The sequence below is a fragment of the Corapipo altera genome, unplaced genomic scaffold (genome assembly GCF_003945725.1).
Source record: "Corapipo altera isolate COAL_440 unplaced genomic scaffold, ASM394572v1 44b, whole genome shotgun sequence".
Lineage (NCBI taxonomy): Eukaryota > Metazoa > Chordata > Aves > Passeriformes > Pipridae > Corapipo > Corapipo altera.
The window spans coordinates 1,691,987-1,719,080 of NW_020884932.1; the positions used below are offsets into that span (position 1 = coordinate 1,691,987).

The 27,094-nt window shown below is 38.8% G+C and overlaps 2 protein-coding genes across 2 annotated transcripts in view; one reads left to right on the forward strand and one right to left on the reverse strand.

Moving 5' to 3' along the window:
• Positions 1 to 784: 784 nt before the first annotated feature.
• Positions 785 to 27,094, reverse strand: part of ACAD11 (acyl-CoA dehydrogenase family member 11) — a 30,026-nt gene continuing 3,716 nt past the window's right edge. The window contains exons 4-20 of the mRNA XM_027659411.1: positions 26,193 to 26,354; positions 25,568 to 25,732; positions 23,782 to 23,929; positions 23,087 to 23,208; positions 22,535 to 22,641; positions 22,269 to 22,389; positions 20,985 to 21,062; positions 20,455 to 20,593; positions 20,235 to 20,342; positions 18,956 to 19,054; positions 6,970 to 7,036; positions 5,387 to 5,472; positions 5,122 to 5,193; positions 4,143 to 4,297; positions 2,153 to 2,269; positions 1,623 to 1,732; positions 785 to 1,137 (exon numbers count right to left, since the gene is read on the reverse strand). Coding sequence (XP_027515212.1) covers positions 1,023 to 1,137; positions 1,623 to 1,732; positions 2,153 to 2,269; positions 4,143 to 4,297; positions 5,122 to 5,193; positions 5,387 to 5,472; positions 6,970 to 7,036; positions 18,956 to 19,054; positions 20,235 to 20,342; positions 20,455 to 20,593; positions 20,985 to 21,062; positions 22,269 to 22,389; positions 22,535 to 22,641; positions 23,087 to 23,208; positions 23,782 to 23,929; positions 25,568 to 25,732; positions 26,193 to 26,354 — 1,971 coding nt within the window. The 3' untranslated portion in view covers positions 785 to 1,022. The remainder of the gene's footprint in view (positions 1,138 to 1,622; positions 1,733 to 2,152; positions 2,270 to 4,142; positions 4,298 to 5,121; positions 5,194 to 5,386; positions 5,473 to 6,969; positions 7,037 to 18,955; positions 19,055 to 20,234; positions 20,343 to 20,454; positions 20,594 to 20,984; positions 21,063 to 22,268; positions 22,390 to 22,534; positions 22,642 to 23,086; positions 23,209 to 23,781; positions 23,930 to 25,567; positions 25,733 to 26,192; positions 26,355 to 27,094) is intronic.
• On the forward strand, positions 11,454 to 16,964 carry ACKR4 (atypical chemokine receptor 4). The gene is given in 2 exon segments (XM_027659412.1): positions 11,454 to 12,162; positions 14,998 to 16,964. Coding segments are annotated over 2 exon segments (1,161 nt in total). The 5' UTR covers positions 11,454 to 12,082; the 3' UTR covers positions 16,079 to 16,964.

Below are 27,094 nucleotides of genomic sequence, written 5' to 3' on the forward strand. Positions count from 1 at the left end.
TGTATAAGTTGAAAAGTGATTATTCTAACTTTACAGGAAGTAGGGCTACCAACGGCACAATATGCCAGGATCTGCCTGATTCTGTTCCTGCAGGGGCAAGTTCTCTTGTAAGTAACTAATGTCAAAGAGGATTATTACAGGACCAGAGCTGAGGAACCTTTGAGAACTTCATAAAGGTGTATTGGGCATAAATGGCAGAGCCTGTTTCGGTAGCAGAAGAGGCCATAAACTGCCCCATGTCCGTCGCTGCTGGTGCCAGCCAAAGCTTCAGCTCCTTGGAGGGGGAAGGTGCCACCTGTGCTTAGACATATTTAAGGGTGGGAGTAGCTTGGACCAGGAGACAGGAGGAGGCTTGTGAGGGTGCACAAAAGGAAACAGAATAAAGATGCAAGGGAAGACAAAAGGAACACCAATAAGAAAAAGTGTGAGGAGATCCATTTGGAGAAATGCAGCAAAGGAGTAAGAAGCAAGGAGTGGCAGACAAACTGATCTAGCTACATGCTGACCCCAGTCTCCTGGGCTGCCCTGAGCTTCACTTGAGGGGGAGCTGGGGGAAGGATTAGAAGAGCAGCTGAGAGCAGGAACTGGGGAGGAGAGAGGGTTGGAGTACAGCTGAACTGTGGAAAAAGGAAAGAAAGGCATTACCTTCAGTGTTTGTCATTTAATCAAAAACTAAAAGTTTAGCCTAGCTTGCAATAAACTAAATTGTGCGGGACTTCTGACTCAGAACTGCTTTGCCTACAATGAAAGGATAAAGGGCTTTGGCTCAGAACAAAGAAAGCAGTTTAGGCCTATTAGAAAAGAGATTTTATTTAGTGTTACAAAGAACCCAGAAAAGTTGTTAGATACTATTCTGCTAATTCTTGAAAGCAAGCCCATGATTCTAAAGTGTAATAATTATAAGTAAAGAGTGAGAGAAGAAATGCTTCAAGTTTTTGTATTCATTCAATTTTACCTTAAACAACTGGAAAAAAACCCTTTCCTAAATATTCCATTCCATTTGAGAAGGTTCTATGCTGCCATTAGATTTTTGCAGTCAGCTTCTTTGACTGGTCAAGCAGTTCCCACCTTGCAATTGTTGAGAGATGAACTTCATCAGGCCCATCTGCCAGGCGCAAGGTCCGGATATAAGCAAACCTGTGTTGGGAGAGCTGAATTAGGGGCAGGTTTCTGACCCTGCCACAGCAGCCAGAGGGTCTGACAGTTGGGAGCTTTCAGCACTGGTTTTACTACAGAATCCTTCTAACACTGGTTTCTTGGAAAAGTGCTATCACACAGGAGATACTGCAATGAAATCTTCCTGGCAGGATTGAGATGGGTGGGCTGGGAATTCAGAAGTTTTGCTTCTCCCGAAGGCCATAAGGGATAAGATTAATCTTTAGATGCAGATCCTCTTTGCTGCTGATAAGAACTATTTTAGACCAAGTGCCAGGTTCTGGGGTTTTCCGGTAAGGGTAATTGCACTAAAATTAAACTCTAAAAACAATTGGTTTAAGTTTTATAGCTTAAAGGCATATGGACTATTATTTCAAGCTAGCTGAGGTGAAACAGCATGTACTGGTGTTATAAAATGATCTTAGAGGGAATACTTAGAATCTACAGGTAAGTCTCCCTTTACTCACATAAAAGCCAAAGGAAAATCCTGAGAAACTCCAGCTCCACCGCACACTTGAACTGCACAGTCAATCACTTTAAGCACAGCTCGTGGAACAACCACTTTGGTCATGGCTACCTGTAATTAGAAGAGAACTCACAATATCAGTAGTACTTTCATAAGCGAGAATATTTACCTAACAGCTCTACTGAAGATTATTATCTCACAGTACATTCCTTCCTCTCAGCGTTGGATGAGGGCTCTGCTGTTCCTATTCCCTGGGTATGGTAAAACTGTTTCCAGTCACCCAAAACTATCCTACTATGTTGAAACAAGCAAGCAATGCTTGAACAGATTCATCTTGAAGTTTCTGAGCTCACTCCCCAATCCTCTGACAATTAAAAGCATATCTTAAGGCTCTCTGTTTTCAACATGAAGTCATGCTCTACAATTAGAATAATAATGTTTAACAATATGTTTTAGTTTGTCTTTCAACCAGTTGAATGCACAGATTTTGCATCCCCCATGTACTAGCTGCAAAAAAAAGAAGAAATTCACCTCTTTTCTTGCTTTTCTGTTGCCCAACATGTCAATCTTCCTGGCTGTTTTCAGTGTGAGCAGACGAGCCTGTTCTATGCTGAGGCGGCATTCGGCAATCCAGTGGGCAACAACTTCCTGCAGAAACCAAAGCCAGCAAGGGGAACGTCAGTTAATACCTCTGAGCACATCCTAAAGTGCATCTGCTCCTCAGCAGGTGTATGCTCTGTCAACTTAGAGACACTCGTGTGCAAATTTAAGGTAGTTTGATGGATGTCATCCAATATGAGGAATAATAAAGAAAACACTAAAAAATACTCAAGATAGAGTAATTCTTTTCCTGGTAGGAAAGAATTAAAAGGGAAAACCTGCAGATTCTGGCACACTTTTGAAGTCCTGGTCAGACACACTGCATGCTGGCCATTTTCCTGAAGTCTGGTTTTCACTCCCTGCTTTCCTTTACCCACTAACTGCACTCGCAGCCCTCTCGCCCTGTAACAAGCCCCAGTATAAAACAGTGGGGAGAAAGGGGAGAGGAATTCCTTCTACTTTGCTTAAACTGCTGGTGGTGGTGTGTGACAGACAGAGCCAGAACACCTGCAGGGTGGTGCCTGCTGCATCTGCCTGATGATAAATTAGAAGCGTTCTTGATCCAACATGAAACTAACAGTCTTGGCAGCCCTTCCCGGCTCCTCTTGCCTAATTTCCCCCTGCAGCTAACATACCACTGTAGAAAAAATGTGTGATGCTTGTCAGTGCAAAAGCTGTCTGGAGCCTAAGCCAGCCTCAGAGACACACTTCTCTTGGGGCTCTGCATTTGTAGCCTTGGCGGGCACAGGACATACAAGCAAATGTACAGCACTTGCCTCAGTGCGAAGTCTGGAGGCTCAGTTTAGCTTGTGCCAACAAAGATGGTCAGAACGAGGGTGGGAGTGTTCAGATATGCTCTTCTGCCTGCAGCTCCCAGGGTCTGACTGCCCCATGGGTGGTGGTGACAGGCAGCCTGTTACTCAAAGCAGCTGCCAACCTCACCTTTTCCTTAGTTATCCTCAAGCTGTGCAGAACCTACTCTGTCTCTGCAGCTGCCTCCACGTCGTGCCTGTGGCTCCATCGAACATTGTTGTTAATGTAACAAACTTCTGAGAAAACAGAATGTGCCTCATGCAGCTCTGAATAATTCTAGGTTACGCTGGTGAATGGAAGTTTGGCAAGGATGTGACTGGAAAACAGATATGTAAGGTTGTTCCTTCTGGATCTGTACAAACAATTTGCTACACTCTGTGCCAGATATTAATATAGTTTCCTTTTTCCATTGCTTTTACTTGTTTTTTCCAATAAAGTCATCCCAGCTGTTGGGAAAACTGAGGAACACTTGAAATGTGAGAGGCCAACTCCCAAATGCTGATGGTTCCTCCTACAGAAGGCAGATTGTCATATTTTTATTATTTTAGCAAGCAGTTGCTCATGAAACAGTATTTCAATTCCAGAGCAAAATAAGAGCAAAAATCGCAACATGCCCTTAGTTTGGTCTGTACTTTCATAAGTATCTACAAATAATTGATTGAAGAAATAAAATTTTCAGTCAGATTTAGACCCCTGAGTGTTTCCAGTGATTGCGAATGGAGACATTCAGGTGACAAACGGTATACATAAAAATGGAGAATTTATACCGTAACTATAGAAACATAAGCTGTATACCTGAAAAAATACCTGTCCAAATAGGTCAGTGAAAGCACAGAAAAACATGCAGTGACAAAATCTGTATTCAAATCCAGGCAAGGATATCCAATTCATTGCAAAGGAAAAAAAGAAAAAAGATCCCATAGGTTATAGTGAAAAATCACAGCCTTACAATGTGATTTTTTCCTTTGCCATCCGAAGCCTTATGAGTAGGAATTCAAGGTTAGGGCACATCTACTTCTGTGTCCCTTATCAGAATCACAAGGTTGTGTGTGGGCAAAACAAAGGTCACTGCCTGGAGCATGTGAATTGAGACAGGGAACGTGCTTACGTGCTGATACAGCTTCTTCCCGAAAGTCTCCCTCTGTGCAGAGCGCTGGCACATTATCTCTAAAGCAGTTTCAGCTGCACCGAGGGACCTCATGCAGTGGTGAATCCGGCCTGGCCCGAGCCGACCTTGAGCTATCTCAAACCCCCTGCCCTCACCTGGTTGGAAAAATAAAACAGGCACGTGAAGACTCCATGACTCTCTCTTGAAATGATCCATGGCTCCGAGCAGAAGTGTGCTCACAGCACCAGAGGTAAAGGCGAGCTGCTTAAAAGTTTATTTTGCAGAACTCTTGCTTGTTTACTCCAACCAGATCTATATTGACACACTATTAATAATGCTTACATCACAAAGCACACTCCAAGACGGTTTTTGAGAAGGTTTGATTTAGCTGATTGAAATTAAATTTTGTTAATCTTCCATGGAAAAATACATCTATAAGATTTGGAATGAGTATCTGAGGGAAGACTTCAAGGTTTCCAGGTCCTAGGGCTACTCAAGAGAGAAAGCTCTTTGAGCAAAACAAAAGAAGCAGAGAGGAAATAGAAGAAATCAGGATTTATATTAAGTAAGAGAAGTAGAAAAGAGTTCTCCCTGCAAAGGGCCACAGTGCTGCTTATTCTTTCTTTTTTTCACTACTGCTAAGAACTGGCCATAGAGTAGAGACGTCTGTGACGTCTATGAGAACTGTTTTTGGGGAAAAAGTGCCACTGACAGATTTTGCTTTGCTCTACTTCAGGGCAGTGATATTTGAATGACAGCCACAGTTGCCCTGCTTCCTCCTGCTCTAAATAAGGTACGTTCAAGTAGCAGATAGGCTGCTAAAGGAAGATTGGGCTCCCTCTTACATGCGTTTGAGACCCTGGCTCAACTGACCACAGCTGTTTACAATTACTTCTCATGGTTCATTAAATAAACCGCTCTTTCATAAAGTTTGGTTCATTGCTATATGTATTAGAAATGAATTAGTGCTGAAACTCACCCAGGATTATGTTGGAGACAGGCACTCGGACATCACTGAAGTGTATCTCAAAATGTCCTCCATGGATCTCATCTACAGGGACAGAAAACACAACAGCAGAGTAAAACAAAGGAGGATAAAAACATAGTCTTCAATTCCTTCCAACCCTTTTTCTATATATGCATTTTACTGATTTATTTCATATACAATATTTATTAACATTACAGCAGCTTCTGAGACTGCTAACAAATTAACACACATATATCTGATAAATATGATCACCTACCCAGATAGCCAAACACCGAGAGGGGTCTTATCAGCTTCAGCCCTGGAGTGTCCATGGGAACAATAATCATACTGTGCTGCTTGTACCTGATCAAGACAAAATGCACCTGTTACGTTTAACTCTGAGTCTGCTGCCTGTCCCCTTCCTCTGCTTTTTTTATCTTCTATCCTCAGTTTAGCACTTGCATAAAGCCAGTGCTGAGATTTACCTGTAGCATCTCCACCATCCTCCTCACACATAGTGGGGCTTCAACACTCCTTGAACCACCAGTCAACAAGTGAAAATGTATTACTGGCACACAATGCACCAAACTCCTACTGCTGTACCTTCTGTGTATGTACTTCTGTATCACCCAGTCAATTCTCCTAGCCCTGCCTTTCTGTTTTGTCCTTAAAACAGCATTATCAGAATCATCATCTTGGCTTGCCTATAGTTTAGGGGAAAAAATCCCCATGTTTACATTCCTTACGAATATTTAAGGTCAGTTATTAGTCACACAGAACTGGAGGTGATGCCCTAGGTCCCTGAATGCAGCCTCCAGTTCCAGCAAGTAGAGTGTCACGTTACCCCCTCCAAGAACTTCTCTTCAGCTTCCAAGAGCTCAACAGATGCCAACATCTGTACAGCTGCTGGGCAAACCATCCTGTCTGCTGTAGGCAACTTACTGTTTGCTTTTCAATGGAACCTAGCCAAAGCCAAAAACTTCAGATAATCCTTGGTATTTGGGCTAAAATCCAACTCAGAGATATAAATGTTCCAATTCTTTTGCATTAAACGCCATGTGATTTTAATAGAACCAAACATGGAGCATTTAATTCATCACTTGCGTAAGTTTTTGCAAAAGGCAATTTTAGTTCGGTAATAAGTTGAACAACATGTTTATTTTAAAGAAGAAGAGGTAAGTATTATGTTTACACATACACGAGTGGAATGAGTAAGTCTGATTAAAGATCTGCAATGCTCTCTGCTTACACAACTTCACATAACCAACATCTCATGGTACAAACTTAACTTTCTATACCTACAGATTACTTTGTGAAAAACTTAGTAAATAAATTCAGGTCTCCGGTGTGCCACTTACAACCATTCTGTTCAGGGAAGCTCTGAAAAGTTTTGGATTTATTATTTAAACCAGCAATTCTACCTTATGTTAACTGATTTATATACTACACTTATAAAAGAAATTGTAAGCCAGAGATAGTTGTTGGTTAAAAAACCGATGCAGACTAAAAGTTATGTGACCAAGATAAAGTTAGCTAAACCCCCCTCAAAATTTCCTACCCAATTCATCACACAGCTGCACAAACACTAGAGCTGGTGCAATGGATGGGGGTGGAAAGCATTCCAATGCAAGATGACAACAGTAGAAAGGTTGGGAGGTTTCAGTCATCACCAGCTGATGGCAAAACAGGAGCTTGGGCACCAACAGACACATGCAGGGGTTTAAACTCCTCTCTAATTCACGAGTATATCCAACTGATCAAGGCAATTAATGGCATTTCACTCAATAAAGTTTTCTCAAGCAGTGACTCCTCCAGGGAACGAGTTTTAGGTAACTCCTTGAATCTCTTAGGAATCCTTACCTGGATGCTGAGGAGTTTTTGGTTTTGCCCATTACAATTGCAACTTTGCAATTTGGGTTCCCAGCACCTTAAAAAACGTGAAAAATACAAAATTAGTTTTCAATTTAAAAATCTCAGTGTAGAATCAAATGAAGCTTCATAACAAGAAATCTTACTGCCTTCCTTTCCTGATACAGGAGATACAATCTACTGCTGTGTCGTCACTCTGAGTTATCAAGGCTGAAACAAAATACCTCTTTACTACTCAACATGTAAAAGGGAGTTGACTTGTGGGAAGGGGAACATGAAAATCCAAACATCCAAACCCTCCAGGATCCAGCTCCATTATCCATTCTGATGAAAAAGGAACAAGAAGATATTTGAAATGGAATCTAATTACTTCTGTCTCCATTACAGCTGAGCAAATAAGTGTGATGAAAAAACACATCTCTCAAAGCGAGACGCTGCTATTTCAAAAGGAAAACTTCTTTAAAAACATCTTTAAACTATAAAGACTGGAGGGTCTATGTGGGAATGGAACGCCAATGGGATTATAACTAAATTACGCAAATAAGACTATCAAAGGGTTACCCTGATGACTTTGCTACTACGTCAGCATAACTTCCCTGGAATGCAGGTTTTTTCCACCTTTACAAAAATGATTTTAGATTGCACTTCAAAGAAGGCTCTAAGTGGAAATTTTTACCTGAAAATAGTCTGCTAGCATTTCAAACCATTGATAACATTATTTGAAATGTTTGTTATACAGACATATTTATTATACTTTTGTAGCACAAAGTCAGCATTTTAATTTACAAGTCCTAAAGAAGACTCTACCGTTGATTAAAATTTCTACGAACCTTAATCTTTACTGTCTTTTTCTTTTAAGATTTCTTGGTACCAAAGCATGCTCTCATTCCTTTCAAAGCCTCACAAAGGTAGGGAAAATACCTGATGGATGTAACAATCAGTAACTTTTTTATTGCATCTCAATGCAGATGACAAGCTTTGCAGAGATTTAATTCAAGGTTTGATCTATACCAATTCAGTTTGTTCTGAGGTCAGAAACAAACTTTTTATCTTTGGCAGCTGTTAGAACAAGGTTTGGGAGCCTGTGGTCTAGACAATACAACCACCTGGCTTTGAGCTGAGCTATTTCCTCCTACAAACAGCCACTGTGATGGCCAGGAAGCAGGAGAGAGATTTATTTCATTCTGATAAACACTGCCTGTTTTGAGGGCCAGACTGCTGGCTGTTTACTTTCCTCTCTTGTAATATGATATTCATCCATTGTTTCCAGAGTGGGGTTATTTTTGTGGCCCATGAGCTGTACAATGCTAATGAGCTAAAAATCTGAGTGAAAAGCTTTGGCAGGGAGGATAAATCAGCTTGGTTAAAAAAAAAAAAAAAAGGTAGATCCCAAACTACCCTGCACAGAGAAACACTGCCTCTCTGTGTAAGGGGTATTTGATTCTTCTCCTTTCCACAGAAGGTAAAGAATTGCCTGAGATCAATTTTCTAAACCAGATCTACCTTGAAGTGAGGTTTAAAACAAAATATATTTTTGACTTTCTGGAATCTCTTTAAAAACTGTTTTGTAAATAATCCTCAAGTCACATCCCTGCTTCAAAAAAAGGCAAATTTCACCATGTTGTATGAAAAAGAACCCAACCAGAGAAAGCTTTCATCTTGAACTCAGTGAGAAGTTCACCGAGAGCTAAACATCTGGTTAGATTCCCTAAATAATTTGTACAAATTTCTGGAAGGCAAATGAATACCTCCATTTCATCTGTTCTTATTCCTATCTGAGCCCAGCAAAGGAAGGCAGATTCCTGGCCTTTCCACTCCTTAGAGTCTGAAGTCCGGGAAACCTAAAACAAATTTTATGTGACTTTGACCTATAAAAGCCAGAAAGAAGTTCTGATCTAATGCAAGACACTGAAAGACTTCAATGCTTTGGAAGGAATGCCAACAGCCTGGATGGAATAAATCTCTCATTTATAAATGGCATTTTTACATTACTTACAGAATTCAAAGAAGCTGCTGCGGGATGAGGGGAAGAGTCACAGAAGCCTGTTATGTGTTAGGAGTTAGAAGTAATTTTGCAAGAAACTCACAATTGAACAAATAGATATTTTAGAAGATCAGTTTTAACCATATTTCCATACTGATAAGCTTTTCAATAAAGTTTTCCATATATGACACTACAATCTGTACAAAACTTTTAAACAACAATGCTGCTACACTGGGAAACATCTTAAGTTTAACTGACTTGTTATACTTTCTAACTCTTCATGGCACTCAGATAGGCAAAGACAATGGTATTTTAAAATGTGCTTAGAGGGTTGGCCACAATCCTACTAGAAGCCTAGTCTTTGTTATCTGGAGCATAACATGCTTAAGATTACTGATCTTCACACAATCAATTTATATTTCTGGTAGAAAGGGTACTAAATATGGCACAGACACAGAAGTACAACCTGTACTTAAAGAAGCTGCCATATAGCCTGCTTTCAGAAGCCACTAGCGCTTTCATTCTTGTAATCCAGTTACCTATTTTTCAGCATTCGGTCTTCAATTTTTTTGAGTCTCAGATGACTAAGGCAGGATAAACTACTACCTGAATGCCCAGAATACCTATGATTCTTGCCATGTTGGCTGCTGCACTGTCAGCTCAGTGGGTTCCTTCTCTCTGCTAAAGATAAGGGGGCTGTGGTGACATTACACACTTGTCAGATTCCTAGACGGGTACTGATAAACACATTCTGCACCCTCCTACAAGAAGAAACTGGACCAAGTAGGGTGGATGGTACTGTGGTACTGACTGAGATGTGGGGATCTCCTAATGAAGAAAAGGGACATCCCACACAACCTTCTCAAGAGGCTGCAGTAATTCCTATCCACTAGCATATGGTATTCTACAGTTTTATCTCATCTTCTCCAGATAACCCTACAGGCATCTGACTCATGTATGATAAATATTATAACGTAGCTGAAATCAAACAGTAAAGACAGAGGCAATGCTGGGGTTCTGCAGCTGCAAGGGCTATGCAAGTCCTGCCACTGCATGTGGCTGCTGGAGCTCACAGGCTCAGATGGTGCCAGTGAGAGCAGCTGCTGAGCTTAGGAACGTTCTTTCCCCCTCAACCTTCATGCCACTTTTCCACAGTCCCAAGTGCTTTTAGTTAAATATGATCCATTTTGCATTCACTCTTACTTATTAAAAAATTTTTGTTATTTTTGAGCCCACAGAGTCCTCCTGAAACACACAGATGACAGTATTATTTCAGTCTAGAAGGTTCTGACTAGAAGGTTCTGTTCTCCCTGCACTCTGCAAAGTTACAAGGAGCTTAGGCACTGCAACAAACAGTGCAGGAATTACACTAGCTGCCTTCCTACAGTCTGCACAAAGAACCTCTTGGGGACTTCTGCAGGCAATACACAATTCCCCGGGAGCATTCTCAGTTCTAGAGTGATTATTCTATCTTGTTGGGGACCATATTGAGACCAAGCCTATTTAGAACTGAGAGGACCATTTATTTTAAAGAGATATAGCTCAGGGCTCTAAGCCATGACATGACTTGCAAGGACATAAGCTGGAAGCAACCCAAATGTCTTATCTGCCCCCACGAAGAATAACACTGAAGTACTGTGATAACTCAAGACGAAAAAATTGCAGAAAGATGCACAAATATTGTGGCACTCTTTCTCTAGACTCCAATTCTTCTCCCAGCCCATTTTACCTTCTCGTTCTGAATGAAAATTAAGTATTTGGAAAACATCTGCCCATTACATTCTTAACTGACCATTTAAAAGAACCTTTCCTTTCACATATTTCAGAATAACTGAAGCACACACAGATGGCTAACCCAGCTGTGGCAGGTGCATCAGAGTGCCAGAAAAACCAAAATCTGACCTCTGGTCTGCTCAATATCTCTCTCCGTTGTTTGGTTTCAATATTGCATTTACTGAAACTCACTAGACTGCTACAGGATAACTCAAACAAAGCTGGATTTCACAGACTTCACAAAATATTCTTAGTTGGAAGGGACACACAAGGATCACTGAGTCCAGCTCTTAAGTGAACGGCCTGTGTGGGGATCAAACCCACAGCCTCAGTGTTATCAGCACCATTCTCTAACCAAACAGATCACAGAAGGTTCCTGACACTCTGCACAAGGTACTCTTGCACAAGACAACAATTTGAAGCTGTAGAGACTGTGTAAATTTAAGCAAAATCAATCATTTCAGGAATTCTTAGTAGAGGTAAGTCCACACCTCAGTGCAGAAATACTAGTATATGCATGTAAAGTGAAGATTGTCTCCATCTACCCTTTCCTATAAAAGTTTTGACTCTCTATAATGTAGACAGCACACTGCAAGTAGAAGAAACCTCATGGATGTAATAGCATCTTCCTAGTTTTCTTCTACAGTATCCGTCTGGCTTGCAGTTTCTGTAGAAATGTTACCAAGCTAATTTGATTCCAGGTCTGACTGACAACATTAAGTCCCTGAACTCTCCCACAGGATGCAGGATTATCTGCTTTATCTGCTTTATAGTCTGGTTGACAATTTACCACTTGCCTTCACATATTTTTCTTACCATCTTTCTGGTTTCACATACTGAAGGAACCACCTCCCCCTTCTCAGAAAAACCAAACTCATTTTTCTATTGTACCCCCTAAAAAGTTACTTGAAGGAGTGGTACAAGGATCCCTTAAAACCTTATGTAGGCAGCCATCAAAAGCAAAGTAGTGCCCCGAGGAAGGAAAATAGTGACTCCCTATGGACTCTGGGGCAGTAACTCAGCTCCAGATGGACCTACCCCTCTTTCTCTCCTTTTTACCTTTTAAATGTGTGGTTTGCTAAAAGCCTTTTGATGATGTAAAAAAAAAATTTGGACTTGCAGGAATAAAACAACCAACAGCACAGTGAAATAGTAAGAGAGTCCTGACCTTCCAAAGAACACTCACATTCGGTTGGAAGAGGGAGGAACGTAGGAAGTGTACGTGTTCAACATGAGAAGAGTTTCCAGGAAAGTATAATTTTTTAATTTTTTTTTTTTAACTGGCAAGTCATAATGAAAGTGCAACTGACTTCCAGATGAGGGTGTGGTGCTTGAAGACAAAATGCAATGTGTCAGACCAATTCAGACCACTCCACCGAAGCACATCTCAATTGCAGTACCTGCTACTCATCTGCTGACAAAATAAGGTTAGTTTTGGTTTAATATTTACTGTTCTGTATATTGTGTGATATACTTAGCTTATTTACATACATTTACTCTTAGTTAAGTTGGCTTTACAGAGAGACATCATTTCACTAGGGCACATGCTCATTTCCAGTATCAAAATTAGATTTGTTGAGTAGGACAGAATTTTGCTTAATTCATTAGAGAAAAAAAATCTTTCTGTTTAAACTGGGGATATTAACTTCATTCAACATGCATTCATACAATCCCATGTCAAGTTTAAACACATTGAATTTGTATTTGACTGGAAGGCTGGAATAATTCTGCAAGAAAACATGCAGTTGCAGAGTTAATATATCTATGAATATACCTCCTAGAAAACAGTATTTGAAAAATCAGCAGAGCTTCTGAGCTATTTGGGTTCTTGTGGGTAGTTTGTACATGATAAGATTCCTTTCCGTCATAACATCCTGAGAAACCTCCAGCTGCAAGATGCAGTGTACCCGTAGCAATCTGCTTCTGTAAGAGATTCCACGTGGGCATGGCTCTCTGTGTGGGATGGAGACTAAACTAAGCTTGTTCCACCAGTGTTCAACACCCAACTCAAAAGGGGCTAATCTGCTTTTTGTAGGGGGCACATATATGTGTGCCTGAGAAACAACAGCAACAGGAATCACAAATAGGAATACGTATGTTAGCCAAAACAGAAATGTGTTTTTAAGGGAGAAATATCAACCGCTGCATTTTAGGTAACTTTGTTTCTGTCAAAAGCTCAGGTCAGGCAAAAGTCCATCAGGCAGCAAAGCACAGAGTGACAGCCAAAGTGCTTTATCATACAGACTTCTTAGAGTTAGCACTGAAATGTTTACAGCTTTGCTTTCAAGCAAATTCGCTAGTGATCCAATTTGATTAAGCATTCCCAGCTGGATTCTGTAATTAAGTGCTTTAAGACCACAACTAAATCTTTTCAGTTTAACTTCTAATTTTCTTCAAATTTCAGCTAAGTGGATTAAACCCTCCTTGTAGCAGTTACTCTTCTACTAAAAAAGATTCGCTTCCTGCTGATAACTAAATCCCTCCTCAAAGTACCATAAAGCTGCAAAAGATTACTGCTGCTGGAGAATCCTGCTAACAGAGCTTGTTAGGCATAGAACATCCCTTGCCAAAGTACTAAATAGAATGATTGTACTTTTCCATTCTGCATATCTCATTTAGGCAACAGTAAATGGCAGATTACAAGACTTAAAATAAGAGTGATCACTGTTTAAAGTTTAATGGGGAGTGTTTTGAAATGTTAACAGAATAATCCAACAAAGTCAGTAAGGATGAAGCCAAATCAAACAGTTAATTTCAAATTAATACAATTCTTAAAATATTTGGCTATCAGAATCACTGAAAAAAAAATCAAACAAACACAGAAATTATTACTTTCTCTCTATTTAGTTGGTCTGCATCCCTTATTATGAGATCAATCAGTAACTTATTTTTTCCTGGTAGACAAAACACATTAAAAAAATTAAAGAGATACTGTTTATAATAAAGATTTGGCAACCTTTCATTTCAACCATTGTCTAAAAACCAGAAATTATATTTGGGGTTTCTTGCAAGCTTGAAAAAGCTGAATTGTAGCTCTGGGGCAGAATATCAGATAAGAATCTGCTCTCAGCAACACTGACCTCATATTCTGAAACACTGTAGATGATGAGAAAGGGGGCATATGTTTTTTGTTCTCAGCTAGTTTCTGCTACTGCAGTTAAGAAACCTTAATCCCATTTATTTCAAGAAAACAGGGCACTGGAGGACTGTAGTTTACAATAGAAAGAATTTCAGCACATTAGTCAGTGAACACAATTATAGGAAAAGAATACTGTAGGACACAACTTGCTTAAGATACAATCTGAAGACAGGAACTTCAGCCCTAAGCTGGCAGTGAAAACACAGCCTTAGTGTTTACGGAGTAAATTTGTCATGAGATTGTACTGGAAAAAACAGCAGAGCTTCTGAGCTGTTTGGGTACTTGTGGGCAGTTTGCATGAGATAAAATTCCTTTCTCTCATAACATCTTGAGAAGCCTCCAGCTGTGTACCTGCAGCTATCTGCTTCTGTAAGAAATTCCATGTGGGCAAAGCTGGCTTTGGGGGATAGAGACTAAACTAAGTTTGTCCTACTGCTGGTTCAGCAACAGACTCCACTGCTGTACTTTATGCAGTGGGTATGTATATGTGTGCCTGAGAAACAAAAACACTCTCCTTATATTATCCTCATATCTGAAATGTGTCAAAATTTATGACAGCAGGCACCAAATACTACTGTTTGTCTCTCAATTTTAATCTGCTCGTGCTATGCATTCAATTTTAACAGCATTTACAGCCTTCAACCGGTACTCCTTGCTTTGCAGAGACTGTAGACAGAAAACTGTAATTCCAACCCTATAAAGGTACAGATAAAGTTATGTTGCAATGGAATATTATCAAACATAACTGAGACAGAGCAGCTAAAGCAATGACGGCTCCTTGACTGAAATGTGGAAATCAGTGAGGGGCACTCCAAGCATCTTGCAATCTCAAATGCCAAGGTTAATGAAAGCATTTCTGTTGAATACATTTAACATTGTACTGCACACATAGATGTTGTCAGTTACTCTATTCCATGTGAGAATTTGAGATGGTCTGTTATGCCTCCATTACCATTTAGCTCTACTTTGATTATTCACAAATGTATTCTCAATATCCAAATTCTTTAAATTTGAGATGTATAAGCAACCCCGAAGGAGGGGTTTATTTGCAACAGGAATTTTACAGCTTAAACTCAGTATCCCCTTCGGTATCCCCTTCTCCCCCCTTTTTTGTGTCTTGTAGCTTTGCCATAGGCTGAGATATGAATAACTCAACTGATTACTGGACTGGGGATGAGGAGGACGATCTCAACCATGTTATAGATTACACTTCATATGAACTTCTCTGTGAAAAAAGCGATGTGAGAAATTTCACCAAATTATTCCTTCCTGCGTTCTATGCACTGGCCTTCACCGTGGGAGTCGCTGGAAATTCATTAGTGGTTGCAATTTACGCCTACTGCAAGAAATCGAAGACTAAGACAGATGTGTACATCATGCACCTCGCCATTGCCGATTTGCTCCTGCTCTTCACCCTCCCTTTTTGGGCTGCGAATGCAGTGCAGGGATGGGAACTTGGAAACTCACTGTGCAAGCTCACTTCTTCTCTGTACACCATGAATTTCAGCTCCAGCATGCTGTTCCTGGCCTGTATCAGTGTTGATAGATATAGGGCCACTTCTGAATCCCGGGGCCGTAGAAGAATTGGCAAACACTGCAGTGTTACCTGCATCTGTGTCTGGCTGTCTGCCATCTTCCTCAGTATCCCTGAACTAGTATTTAATCAAGTCAAAAACCACAATGACAGGAATGAATGCCTTCCTGTATTTCCAATGAACATGGAAACACTCTTAAAATCAACCATTCAAATCCTGGAAATTATCCTGGAATTTCTGCTTCCTTTCCTAGTAATGCTGATCTGCTATTCCGCCACTGCTTGGGCAATCTTTAGATCTGCAAATGTTAAAAAGTCTAGACCTTTCATGGTTCTGCTGGCAGTAGTGGCTACTTTCATAATCACTCAGCTACCTTACAACATTGTGAAGTTCTGGCGAGCCATAGATATCATCTATATGTTGATCACTGACTGCAACACAAGTAAAACCATAGATGTTGCACTCCAGGTCACCAAGAGCATAGCTTTGTTTCACACCTGCCTGAACCCTATTCTCTATGCCTTTCTGGGTGCTTCTTTCAAAATGCATATTATGAAAATTGCAAAAAATTATGGGTACTGGAGAAGACAACAGCAGAATGGAAGACCTGAAGAAATTTCTATGAATTATGACGATCAGACAGAAGAAACAATTAGTTTCACTATATAGACTCTCCATTACTTTCATCATCTTATATAACCAAGGGAATTGTTCACTAATTCTAGGGGGGTATTGTTTCAGCAGCTGTTTCTCTGCAGGTCAACTTTCAGATGAATTTTTGAACCTGTACACTAGCCAATACACTACAGAGCAGTTCGAAGTGGAACGTGTTTATCAGAATTAAACATCATGCAAGAACTAGACACTGAAATTTTGAGAAACAATAGAGATATTTACTAAACAACAAAACCTCAAACAAACCCCACTACAACACAACCCAAACACCTAAAAAAGCCAAGATTGAAATTTTAACGTCTACTAGGCAATTAAATAGCTGTGTAATGAACAATCTGTACAAGTCTAAACATCTAATTAAAACAGAGAAAGAAACCATCATCAATAAAACAGCAGTACAGGAACTTTTGTACCAAAAGTTAATACTCTTGTGTTTCTCCAACTATTTTGTAAAACTTTAGAACATCTGCCTAATAACTGAGTTCCATTTTTCAAATCAGCTATCATTCCATATCATTCCTTGCAGCTTGAAATGATATGTAAGTTTGTGGCTGAGAGTTGAGAGGGACAGAGGGGGAGAAAAAGCCATTCTCTATGTGTTTCCACATATGTATAGCAACAACAACAGCCTCCAGAAAAAGCAGCAAGTCCTTCTCCATAACTACAGAAAAATGACCTTTCACCTCTCCTTTTCTGCTTACCCTAAACTTCAACAAGGCCAGTGCTCTATGGGAGGCAGGTTCTAGATCTCTGTAAATGTAAGAAAAAGTTAAGGTAATCTCCAGATACAGGGCTTGGAATTTCTATTCAGAATTTTTAAAATTCATCAAGCACTGCAATAACTGTATCTGCTAAAATATACGGAGATTCAATAAAGTCAAAGAACAAAAAATGCACTGGCTTTTGTTTGTTCATACTTTATGTTTTGTTTGTTTTGTTTTAGTAGGTACTGACATCTCTCATCATCATAGGCATTTACCAACCAGCAAAGTGTAGAGGCCTTGCTTGACAAATCAGAGAGGCTCATGGATTTACAGTTTTTACACAGAGAGGTACCAAAGCTGTCTCCTGCCACAGCGTTGGCAGGAATTCCAGGAAAACAGCAGTTTTCCGTGAGTCACTGGAAGCATTTCAAATATGCTGACATATTAGCTTAGCTTTCAAAATGAAAATGGGGTGTTACAGCACATTGTCCTTGTCTTCAAACATCCCGTGGGCTCTCACAAAATGCCTGATCTACGCCTTATGAAAGCCAACAAGAATCATTTTTAGACACTGTTCCAAGTTACACAACTATGGACTGGAAGAAAAAGCTCCTAAACAACAGAAAACAGGAGCACAAACAAGACATGAGCTGCTTCTCCCTGTTTGGATGACAAAAGCTCGCAGAATTTCTGCCCATCGTTTTGAGAAATACTAGGGCGTGAATGGGTAAGTCAGAAGTGCTTGACAGAAGGTCTACAAATACACCATAAATCTGACATATTTAAGCCATACTGGATTTACTGTACACAAGCAGAACACCCATGTAGAGTATGGAAAGAAACTCCAGTTCTTCCACAAAGTAACTGTCTCCTTGCATGTGTGATTTACGGCTTGTCTTCACAAATACAGAGCAGCTGCTCACAGAGTGACGTTCTGACCAGGCTGTCAGGCTTCTGGAATTTCCAAACATCCAATGTCCTAATGCCCCACTCAGAGTAAAAAGGAAAAAAAAAACCAAAACAACCAAAACCAAAAGAACCCAAACAAATGAAAGAAAAATCTCCAAAACAAACAAAAAAATCCAAACCAGGCAGAAAGGGAGACTCTGACTAAGACAAAGTCAAATGAACATTGTTTCTCAAACTTCTTGAAATTGCAGAGCCTTTTATGCCTCTATCTTTATGCAAATCTGACTGTCCCAACTGTTTTTATCAGAATTAAAACAAACGAAATCATGCTTTCTTTATGTTAACTCTCCCTTTTATAATTCACATAACTAATTTTATGAATATTATTTTGCACGTATGACCTCCTACAAACTTTCCCATTACTTCCTCAGGGACTGAAATGCACAGCTGGGAGACACTGACCCAAAGCAAAGGTAGCAGCCAGCAGTTAAGTGACACTCTTGGGTCAGGGGACAAGATACCATGCCTCCTGTTTTACGGGAGAAGAAAAGAGAGAGAGATCTATCTTCTGGTGAGTCTCGGTATTGCACAAGCATGTATCAGTAGGTAGCTGACACATTCCTGTACGTTAATGAAACATTCAAATTTAACAATTCAGTTTATTTACTTGGCTTCCAAACTCCCACAGAATGATGACTTTCAAGTTGCTGTCACACATGTTTTGGCAAAAATGTAACAGTACTACAGTATCAGGGACATTTACCACTTATAGTACAATCCATTGATTTTACTGGAAATTATCATATAAGCAAATGTCCTGAAATACTCAGCCCAAGAGCATCACAGGCTACTTTAAAAAACAGCCACATTTTACTGTAACTACACAGTATACTCAAACCTCACACCCAAACTGCTGAAGACAGCTTCATAAAAACAAAGTTTAAAGGGTATGAACATAAATGTGTGAGTTACCTGACAGAAAGAGGTAATGTGTAGAGAATAACAGTGGTATACATTCTGTGAACAAAATTCAGAGGTTCCAAAAAGCATCCAAGCCTCCAAATTGAATTTGAGTCTTGGACTTTGATTCATAGGACAAAAGCTCAATTCAGCTCTTTCTGTTGTTTTAAATTCTATTGCCTTTACTCAAGAAAAGACAAATTTCCATCTCAGAAATGAAGCATAAATATTTTTGTTTTAAGAGTTGTTGGAAAAAAATTTAGGCTTAGCCATTCTTATTTAGGGTTTCCACACTTACCACTGCTCCACCACTTCTTGCCTTTGATCACATAACTGTTTCCATCTCGCTCAATGCTGCATTGCATATTGGTGGCATCACTTGAAGCCACATCAGGTTCTGTGTTAAAGGTAAAAACAAAACCAAACCACTGGGTTAAATGAAGAGGTGGTACTACCTCCACAAACATAGGGCTGTAGATATACTCTAACAGTAACACAGTTTCACTCCCAGTAGAAAAGTTGTTTTCAGAACCTCACTGTTGGTGGTCGAAAGACTTTCTATTTTCCAACAACCTGTTATTCGTAGCCAGTTTAAATGCACTTGTTCTTGGGCTCAGATTATCCATTACCATCAACAGCTTTCTTCCTTTCCTGATCTTTTCAAATCTTTTATCCTTCCAATGTACTTAGAGAAAACAGTCATGTCTCTCCTCAGACTTTTTCTTCCCCTGGGCTCTTCTCAAGTGAAAATGAAGAGATTGAAACTAATTTTATGATAGTACGTGAAATAGAGTATACAAAGCTGTCAGCAAAATGTCATCGATGGATTATTTGGAACAGGAAAGATTCTTCCTCTCTCCTTTCACCATTACTTTTTTTTAATAGGCAAATGCTTTTGCTTTAAAGTAAAAGCATCTCTTTCCTCTTGGGGAACACAGTGAAACAGAATTTGCAAAATAAGGGTTCAGCTCTGCAAGGCTGAGTTCTCTTGACACCATCTGACATAGGAAGATCAAGATTTTGACATCAGACATTCCAAAGCTACCTTTCTACAGCAAGAGCCAGACTTTCCAAAGATGTTGAATGCCACATGCTTTCAAGAGCAAAAATTATTACAATGCTGAGCTATGGACATAAAGCAAGTTACCTCCAGGTTCTATCTTAAAACCTCTACCTATGACATACTGCAAAACTACACAACTTAATCATAGTAATCATACTTGTACCTAATTGTACGTTTCTAAAGAACCCCAAAGCATATTATAAAAAAGGGTGAGCTCTACTGTAAATCTGTTTGGTACTATAAAATGTATTTTACTAGTACTAAAAATAAACTGAAGATATATAGAAAGCAAATAGTATTGTAACCATGAAAAATGGTAACTACTGGGAAGGGCAGCAAGGGTGCTTCACTCTGCATTCACACCTCATAGATTTTATATTCAAACACATTCACAGATACAATGGAAATTTTTGTATTAATTCATTAACACACAACTTGAAGTTTTCTACTTTTTGCATATACCATTTAAAGTTTTTGTCAATTGCCTCTAACTTTCTTCTGGAGAAAAATTTACCTGTCATGCAGAAGCAAGAACTAATCTTCCCTTCCAGGAGAGGCTCCAGCCACTCTTTCTTTTGCTCTTCAGTCCCATACATGTGGAGGACCTCCATGTTTCCAGTATCTGTAAGAAATCAGAAGTCATGTTTACTTCTTGAGACACACAACTCATAAGGTGCAAGACGACCAACTTTTAAATGCTCTCAGTGCTGTAGTTATGGGACAGGGCTGCTAACCTGGTGCATGACAGTTAAAAACCTCAGGAGCAATGAGGCATTTCCCTGTCTCCTCAGCTATTAGGGCGTAGTCAAGCTGGCTGAGACCACTGACATCTGGAAGAAAAAGGTTCCACAGACCTTCTGCTTTTGCCATTTCCTGTTGCAAGAATCAACAGAGAAAAATACCATATAATAATACCAAAAATACCAATAAATCTTAAAAAACAGAAAAATAAATTCTGGCTTGCAAGACACTTCCTTCCTTCCCGCTGTCTAATACATCTCATGCCTTTTTTCAATAGCTATTTTGAAATAATAGGTACAATCTTTGATTCAAAATTCAGACACACTCCTCACAGAACTCACTTTGTTTTACTCCTCTCTCATTTCTCTCACCTTTTGCACATTTCTCTCTTCCTTTCCTTTCACTATTCCTCACACTGTTTCTTTCCATACAGAGTAACTTCTCCAGCATGATATGTCATTCTTCTGCTCTATGTCTGTGCTCTTTTACTGCTAGAATGCTAAGAATATTTACTGTCCCATACCTTCAGTTTCTCAAGAAGTGGTGGTTTCTTCCATTTTTCCTCAGTATTTCCATGTTCAGTATAGTATTTTATTATTTCCTTAGAGAAACAATTAAAAAGATGCTGTTTAAATTAAGAACACATGTAACACAGAACTAATAATATGATGTCTCTTCCAGTCCTGTGCACCAAGAAACCAATTAAAGAAATATTCATTATAGGTTTTCATTATATAGTGAGCTGTATTATAAAATTAAATGTATAATTGAAAACCAAACTGCAACCTATTCATTCTGCAAGACTTCAAATGCATCCCAGAGATGACCCCAATCAGTATTTTATTTCATACAATTATTTGGGTTTGTTTAAAGTATGTGGTGATGATGCTAGAGGGTCAGTGTTTTCTGATGATAAAAGCACCTGTTACCAGCAGTACACACAAGAGGCATGAAACCAAAAGTAAAAGCACAAATGAATGCCTGACATAATGACACTAAAGATTCAGGTTTCCTGTCACAACATTCAAATACATAAGCCAGTTAATCTTTTGTTAACAGAGAAAAACCCCACAAAGAATACATTTTCTCTTTCTGTCAAAATAATTTCTTAACAGATTATGTCAGCAGTCATTCTGAGTACCAGTGATTATAAGTAAAACTATATATTCAGTAATCTTAGTATTTCCACAAGTATGGTTTAGTGAGGTACAGTACTTCAAACCTCACCCAGAATTAGTTAAAGAATGAATAAAAGTAGTTCTCTCTTCTGTAAAAGACACAATAAGACAAATGCCCAAGTAAAATTTAGAAGTCCTGATTCACAATTCCTGTTATCAGAAATAACTTACAAGCACAACACTACTCATCTGCAAAACTTTGTGGTCCATTTCTTTTTAAAGCAAGTACTTTGATTATTGCAAGGCTTCCTTGGACAGTCCTAAACTACAATCCAAAACCAGTCACAGACAGACTTTTAAGAAACTTTGCATATCAAGAGTTACTGCCCTTAACCCCTCCTTATGATAGGCAGATGCATTCATAAATCTTTTAGATTAATATGTTCTCTGCATTTCTGCCTGACTGCCAAAACCAACCAACCAACCAACCAACCAACCAACAACAAAAACCCCCAAAACAGAAAGCCAAAGAAACCAGTTCTGCAACAGAAGTCATCTGTGCTTCCATAAGGCTAAAAGCTGAACCAATTTTCTACGTGGAAAATATGACTTCTATACATAGTTTTACATTTTTATAAAGTCTAGTCTGAAAAAGTTCCCTTAAAAATAGGTTAACTAAAAGCTTTTACCTTCTCAGCTGGATAAATGTGCTGCTTCATGAACTGTTTGACCTTCAGCAAAATCTCTTGGCCTTTCCTACTTTGATGGAAGAGCTCTCCAGAAATGTGCTGTGTGCTGCTGAAAGATGACCTAGGGAAGAACACTCAATGGAATAACAAGTAAGACCAGATTTTCCCTCATAATAACATAAGCTGCCTTACACAGGCATTCAAACAAATGAAGATGTTGTAAAAGCTTTGCCTTACTGTTGACCAGTAGTTTAGATCACTCTTACCTTTTTGAGAGCTCTAACCCTCTCTCTGCCAAAGGCTTCACAATCTTAGCAAATTCATGACTATTCTCTGCAGAAGCATTTCCAATGAGATATCTAGCATATATACCCTAAAACCAAAAGAAAGGCATATATGGTATAATTATGCATTTAAAATTGTCTCTTTAACACACTGGTGATTTCTTCAACTACGAAAGTAACACTTAAATGCACATACTCTTAAAAGGAAAAACTTAGCACCCAGACAATTTTACTGGGATATGCTAATATTGGTTTTGGTCCATCTCTGATATAATGGAGATAGTTGCTGCACAAGAGTTAAAAAAATACCCCAGCTAAACCAACCTAAAGGCAAACCCCAAAAAGTCATAGATGAAAACAAAAAAATAAAAAAAGAAAATATAAATGTCTGCACATGATACTGCAAGCAAGCCCAGCCTGTCCCTCAAGCCAACTGACAATAGTATAGATATATGATTATTATCCATGACTAAATTAACTACCCATATACACACAAAAATATGTGATATTTCACTCAAAATGTGAGTGTATTACCTGGGCTATTGCTGCCATTTTAAAATATGACAAAGCAAGAAAAAAGTTGAAGTTGGATAAAGTAGTGTTAATACGCCGGCAGCGGCAGTAAATGGAAACCAGTTCTTCAAATGAAGGAGTTTCTAAAAAAAAAAAAACAACAACAATTTTTTAGACTACTCAAGGTTTTCTATAATTTTTTTCCAGCTTATTCTTCAACAGTTTTTCATCTTTATGAGATATTTCATTTACATAGTAAACACCCTGATTTGTAATTTCTCATGCTGTAACTGTGATATGGGAAACAAAAGGAAAAAGGATTTGCCAGAATTTCAAGTAACTGTGACAATTCCTACCATTCCTCACCTCCACTCCAGTCAGGAAACTAATTTCAGCAAGGGGGTAGGATTTTTTTTTTAAATAAAAGTTATATTTATATTTAAATTTCTGTTCTCTTCCATTATCTCTAAGAAAGGTTCAAACTAAACCTTTTCCAAAGTAGCATAAGGTGGCTAAGACATAGCTTGTTAAAACAGAACTACCTAAAACCTCTCTATCACCATGCTTCCAACAATGAAAAAAACATGGAAGAGTTATTTTCAAGTGCAAAATTATATATTTGTAGATTTATCATTTAATTCCTGTTTATAAGGGTAACATTTCAAATAAAAATCAACCCTAGAATTTGTTTCAACAAAAAGATTACATTATCATACCTATGGTGCCTTTGAAACCCAAGATAGATCCTTGACCTATGTCCTTAATAGATGTAGGCCAAAAGTAGAATTGAGTGGCATATGCTAAATCTGCTAAAGGATGACCAGCAGTTGAAAGTTCCCAGTCCAGCACTGCCAAAACACGAGCCTTAAATAAAAATAAAAACCTCGAGTGAGTGCTAGAAGACAAATCCTCTCCATCCACAAATGCACCACCCACTTAATATCCACGAGTTTTATTTGGTTACTATATATTTAAAATTGAAAACACACACTGTAGCTGTCTACAACAAAAAGAGTTCCTTTTGGCCCTATTTAAGGATCTGTAGAAAATTAAAATTCACATAAGGGCAGAAAGCTAGGCATTCTGCCAAAGAAAATCTGATTTAAATCTACACTTTTGAGTAGTGTTCTTCCTGTCAGAAACTTGTAAACTCTTCTAGTCAAAATATGGTTGAATTAAAATATCCTAAGGAACAGTAGTACTGACAGTTGCTGTGTTTTTCCCCAGTCTTGTTGCATGGTCCTCTAGCACAGAAACTCACAGACCATGCACCAAACCCCCTAATTTATCACAATATTATGTATAGATTAACACTTACATGGCGAACTGAATTTCTTAAACAGGAAGTCAATCATTGCCCAGACTGTGACACAAGCTTCTGCTGCAAGCATCCTTGCAATGGTGTCTTCAGCTGGGTGTGCTGAGACTCCCCAGTCTGTCATTCTGATAAATTCTTACAATCCAGCTTGTCTGTCAATCTAAACGACTGCTCCAGCCTACTCACTATCCATGGTTACTTGAATTATGTGCAAAAGTCTTTCCTACGTGGTCACTCCTGCCTATACAGGAGAAGTTTCTAAATATTACTTGAAATTACCTACGTACAGCTCGACCAATTCCTTCAACTGCATCAGGAACAGCTGGGAGAGTTCCCGAGACTGCCAAATCTCGGTCAAATCAGCTCTCGGGGTCAAATCAGCACATTTAAGCCTACAACTAATGTGTCTATCAACTAATCCATGCACAACAATGGGACCTGTTGCTTTGCTGTGAAATAGGCATTGCAGAGTCTTGGTCACAAATCCCAGGTATATCTTCTGGTCACAACACAGCAAATAGTATTGGAAAAAATAATGAAAACGCAACTGTGTCGATAGATAGGTAACACATATTTATTTCCAAAACCAGAAAAAACACCTCTTTCTTTTCCTTTTCAGGGTCTCTGTGATCTATGTGTACTCCATAACTAAGCAGTTTTGGAAGATTTTTCTTTGCTTCCACTAGTATCATGTATCATGCATTCAGATCCTACTCCAAAAGCCATTGTTAATTGAAGCCATATCACAGTCAAATGGGCTTTGGATCAGATGCTTATGTAGTTAATGAAGTGAGACTTGAGTTGCACTGAATTCAACAGGATTTATGCATACACAATGTTTTATTCCTGAACTTTGAAGTAGGGACTAGAACTAGTGAATAAATTGAGTATCTTTCAAGGCCAGGCCAGATGGGGCCCCTGAGCAACCTTGTCTAGTGAAATGTGTCCCTGCCCACGGCCAAGGAACTAGATGATTTTAAGGTCTCTTCCAACCCAAACCATTCTATGATTCTATCAATTCTGTCTAGCTCCTGCAATGAAAACCAGGACTGTATTAGGTACCTAAATACCATACACAGTATAGAGAAGAGTTAATTTCTCTCCTATTTCTCTCTTTTCAAAGACGTATCATGCACTAAAATAATCCACAGAAGTGTTCCATTACATGGAAGTGTTTCAAATACCTCTGTTGGATGGAAGATGATGTTATCTATCCTCATGTCCCCATGAATCAGGCTTTCTTCATTATCATCAGGTGGCAAGTTGTTTGCTAACCACTCAGCCAGTTTGTTCATGGCAGGAATATCTGTATGAGCAGCTGCATCATACTGTTTTTTCCAAGTTGACACCTAAAGAAATACAAACACTTCAACAGATTTTCCAACTGATTCCCAAGTTTTTAAAGAGCACAAAATTCTGAAGCATGTGCTTCTGGTTTTTCACTATTATCATGTTACAAGAGAATTCAGTAAAACCCAGTACCTCTGCATTTGCAAATGTGAATTATGAGATCAAAAGATGCAATGAGGACTACCTCTAATTTCTATTTCAATCCTATTTATGCAGCCCAAATCTAATATTATTCCAAAAGCAAATTAGTATTATTCCCTGAGCATAGCACTATAGAATCAATCTGAATGTAGCAGTGGCCTTACACGGTGCACAAAATAGTTGAATTAAGTGAAGGTGTTTAATAGCTAAAATATGCTGGTTACTTTTACAAGTTTTTAATAATTAATAATTTAGCTTGCAAATCAAATAAATATTCTAAGACCTAACAAGACAAGAGAATTTTTTGAAGAGTTTTACCTGTCTTTTGCAGTATCCTGGTCCTCTACCATATCCTTGGAGGCCCAATGACTGTAATTCAAAGGAGTGCAACAGAGCCAAAGTTTCTATCATTGCAATATACAAAGCAGAACGCTCTGCTGGGCCCACTTCAGGCAATGAGATGTCTCGGAAAATGCGACCCTAAAAACATCATAAATCAGATATTTGGTGGGATGTACACACCAGATGAAAAGAAGTAAAGCTACACATTTAATGACCAAAACCAAATGTAGTGAATCGACACCTCTAGGCAAACAAAAATTCCTTCCTCATTTATTTTATTCCTCGCCCAGGGCAAATGAAGGGATTCACAGTAATCTCAGATCATTAGTATATGGAAGGTAACTAAAGTAACAGATATATTCAGTAGGTGAAAGTCTGAATTAGAGTACTCAATCCAGATATCATTAAGCTTGAAAGTATCAGGAAAAATAATGTTGCTTCATTGCCTCTAACAACTAACTTGCAGAAAAAATATCAATGAAGACCTGAGGGAGATGGGGGGGCACAGACAGGGAGAGAAGGGAAATAGGTGGGTTGCACATGCTGAGGTAAACAATCCAAAGAAATTCACTTGAGTTCTCCTTAAAGGCAGTTTAATATATTTAAAATATGGGTGTGTTTTTCCATTTTATCCTTTAATTTTGACCCTGCCAGTAACAGAATGGAAGAGAAAAAACAGATTCCTATCTTATCTGAGCTCCTCAATTTCACTGTTTTGCATGATGGCTTCAATATATTCACACAGTTAAAGTAGCAAGAGAATTTTTTTTACTAAAAGGTTCTGCATAACAAACCTCAAAATCAGGTTTTGTACTGTGCAATAGTTTATTCAACAGAATAAATATATGGTTGTTTTCTAAATATACAATGTATTTGTT